A 3,588-nucleotide genomic window follows, 5' to 3' on the forward strand; every position below is an offset into this window, starting at 1 on the left:
AAAAAAAAAAAAAAAAAAAAAAAAAAAAAACTATATATATATGGATGGGGATATGGTTAAGCACCCCTGGGTTCAATCTCCAGTACAAAAAAAAAAAAAAGAGAGAGAGACACTTTTTGCCCCATGAGGCAGACAGACATACATTCTCCAAAGTCACACAGAGACAGTAGGTGGCAGGGTAAAAGATTGAACCCAATATTCTCTGACTTTAGTGGGGAAAAATACTGCATTTGGATTATTTCTGGGAGGAAAAAATAATCACAAGTATACAGTAAATATTCAGAGGGAATTCTCTGTAAGAATGGAAGCCTTTATTCTACATCTTGCCTCTGAGTGGGCTCCCAACTGTCAGTCAGCTCTGGGCCTGGAAGGCAGGCCTGTGGTGACCCAGCTGAGAGTCCAGTTGTGCTGATTCAGGGCAGAGGAGTCTGGGCCCTATTCTCAGCAAGCGGCCAGCTTCTGACCATCTTTATTTTCTTCTCCCCTTTACAAGGAACTTCAACTGCAGAGAGTTTACAGCAGGAGCCTTTTCAGGGCTGAGTCTGCTTCTCTCTTATCTAGGTCTGCAAGGTCCTCTGTTGACACCCTGGGAAAGCACAGGTAGGGATCCCTGCTCCTTTAAAGATACCATTTCCTTTTCTGGCTTTGGTTCTTTCATCTACCACTCACAGCCCTTCTCCCAGGCAGGCGCTTACAGTGATTTGTTTTCAGTTCTTCAGGAGATGGCAAGCTTGCTTATCTCTTCTGTATTTATCCTATAAATCCCTACTCCAAAATAACTCACACTTGGTCCTACTATTTCTACCTCCTAGACTGAAAATAAGGTAGGGGTGTGATTGCATTTGTGTGTGCGTGTGTGTGATGAAGACTTGAGGATTCTGCGAATCCTGTTAGCACTGTTAGGTCTCCTTAGAAAGCAAGTCCCTCTCTCCACACTTGCCTCATTTTAACCCATCCCTCTCAGGTGCTGAAATTCTCCAGATCTGGCTGCATCCACCCTCTGTCCTGTTCACTCTTTTAGTTTCAGGGTCTAGGACAGGACCTGGCACAGATTGCCCTGCATCGTTACCTGCTAGACAAAAACGTTAAGCTTCCCTCCCAGAGCAGCACCCCCACCCTTTCCCTGGAGACCTCTTATTTATTATCCTGACTAGGTCATCCATGACTTCCTCTGGGAAGTCTTCTTTGCATTCTTCAGGTCTTCTAAGTTTTTCCTCATAGATCACCTCCCAGATCACCCATTTTGGCAGTGGTCCCCCCCCCCCACCGCCTTATTTCCAGTTTCACTTCCTGTTGTTTCAATCACCCATGGTCAACTGCTATCTGAAACTATCAAATGGAAAATTCCAGAAATAAGCAATTCATAAATTTGAAATCGCAAGCCACTGTAAATAGCATGGTTTAATCTCACACTGTCCTTCCAGGGATGTGAATCATGCCTTTGTCTAGTATATCAAAGCCGTATAGTTGGGCGTGGTGGCACATGCCTGTAATCACAGCAGCTTGAGAGGCTGAGGCAGGAGGATTGCAAGTTCAAAGCCCAAAACAAGCCTCAGAAACTTAGTGAGGCCCTGAGTAACTCAGGAAGACCAAAGGAGGCCCTGGGGCTTAAAACAGTGGAAGGACAGATTAACCCTCCTACTATGTGACAGTGCTATAGGGCATATAAGAAAAAAACAGTATATGTAGCCATCATTACTATCTATAGTTTTAGGCATCCACTGGAAGTCCTGGAATGTATCCCTCTGCAGATAAGGGGGGACTACTGTACCGGAGCATGTTGCATGCAGTGTTACAGGTGTTCCTGGCTAGACTGTGAACTCCTAGGGAGCAGAGATTGCATCTTTGCGTCCCTGTGCTTATCACAGACCTGGACACATCATCTGGGCTACATAAATTCTGTAATTACCTTTGAAATGTAGCAGGCCCTTCATGAGACTGCGATCCTGTCTTGAGAGAGGCTTTGCTGGAGTTATCCAGGTAAGAGAGGCAAACAGGAGTTTAGGATGCTCCAAGGATGGGCCAGAGACAGGCCCACGGAGGGCACTGCATTTCCTAAATAGCTGACTTCCCCGCCTTTAAATACCCTGTCCTTGGAGCAAGAAAGGCAAAGAAGCTTATCAAAAAGATTACTTATTCATGGGGACAGATTAACTATAACTATCATGGGTACATCATTAGCTCTCAACCAGTGTCAACAAATCTTAATGTTTTTCAATTGTATTCTTGCAGTACCAGGCTGAGGTGACAGGCACCGCCAGGGACTGGCAGCCTTCTCATGCAGCAAAGAGGGAGGAGGGGTGCTCATTCCTACTGGGCATCCAATTCTTGGAAGATGGCACAGCCCTGTGGGTTCTTCTCCCTAGAAGACACGGAGGATTCCACACACTGGGATTCTTGAATGCAAACCCCAACCTATGTGTGGCTTTTGGGGTGATGTGATTAGCAGGGAGCAGGACTACTTTTACTTCCAGAGCTGGATTTTCTCAGGCACACCATGTTCTGCAACACTATACTTTACCATTTCTTCCTTTACCTTTTAATTCAATTGAACCAGCATTTATTGAATCCTGCAGAGGCAAGAAACTGTGAGATCCTGTCGAAATTTAGATGAAAAGGGCTGACCCAAAGGAAAAATGAACATTTCCTAAGAGGAAAGAGCCGTGCCATGTGGTAGGGTCCAGAAGTGAGCACAACCTCAGTCCTCCAAGAACTTGTTCTCCAGAGCAAAACACTCTCCCTGGGTAAGTTTGACACAAAGTGGGGCAATCACACCTTCCTGCCCTTATTACCACTCACCAGCTCAAAAAATTCCTGAGGGTTAAAAGAATAACAGGTGGAGTCTGGCCTTGCTCCAGGGCATGATGCTGGAGCCTGTCAACGCCATCTTTCCAGGCACCATGTGGCCCTACCCAGATGGAGATCCTGAGTCTCACAATTCCAGAGCAGAGGTGGCCCCCTGCAACCTTCAAGGAGAAGAGCAGAGGGCTCCAACTCCTTTCATCCAGGCTCTGGTGGGGAGGAGTGCTTTGAGCTGTCTAGGTGGAGAGTATTGAGCTGGGTATGAATGGAGGTGGCTGGGAGGGGACTTGGACAGATGGAGTGGACAGGCCAGAATGGAAGAGGCTGGGGAACACCAGCTCCTGGGTTGCGGTCCTTGGCGCCGCGCCCGGCCCAATGCGGGTTGGCTGCGGGCAAAGGGGTGGCGCCCCCACCCTGAGCCCAGCCACCCACCTGGGCACGCCCTGGCGTAGTCGAAGCAGCAGTCCCCCGTGAGGCGGCAAGCTTGGTCGCAGAAGCAGGTCCCATAGACCCTGTCCAGCCTCCAGCCGCGGGCGAAGCAGGCGGGGTCCCGACCAGGGCAACAGCGCCCCGCCTCGGCGCAGCCACCTAGGGCCCCGGGCCACAGATGCGCCAGCGCGCACAGCGCCATCCACAGGGTCCTCATGGCCAGCGATCCGGTGGTGCCTGCGATGTGTCGGACCCTCAGGGCAAATGCTCTCTGCTCTAGGGAGAGATTTGCGGCCCCTGAGCTGCCCCAGCGGCCCGCGAGGCACTGCCGGGCCCTGCCCTGCGCCCGGCCTCCGC

General features: G+C 49.8%; 1 protein-coding gene across 1 annotated transcript in view; it reads right to left on the bottom strand.

The window, feature by feature from the left end:
- Positions 1–3,582, bottom strand: part of Sbspon (somatomedin B and thrombospondin type 1 domain containing) — a 35,455-nt gene extending 31,873 nt beyond the window's left edge. The window contains exon 1 of the mRNA XM_015485757.2: positions 3,235–3,582. Coding sequence (XP_015341243.1) covers positions 3,235–3,448 — 214 coding nt within the window. The 5' untranslated portion in view covers positions 3,449–3,582. The remainder of the gene's footprint in view (positions 1–3,234) is intronic.
- Between the last annotated feature and the right edge of the window lie 6 nt (positions 3,583–3,588).

This window comes from Marmota marmota, unplaced genomic scaffold (genome assembly GCF_001458135.2).
Source record: "Marmota marmota marmota unplaced genomic scaffold, marMar, whole genome shotgun sequence".
NCBI lineage: Eukaryota > Metazoa > Chordata > Mammalia > Rodentia > Sciuridae > Marmota > Marmota marmota.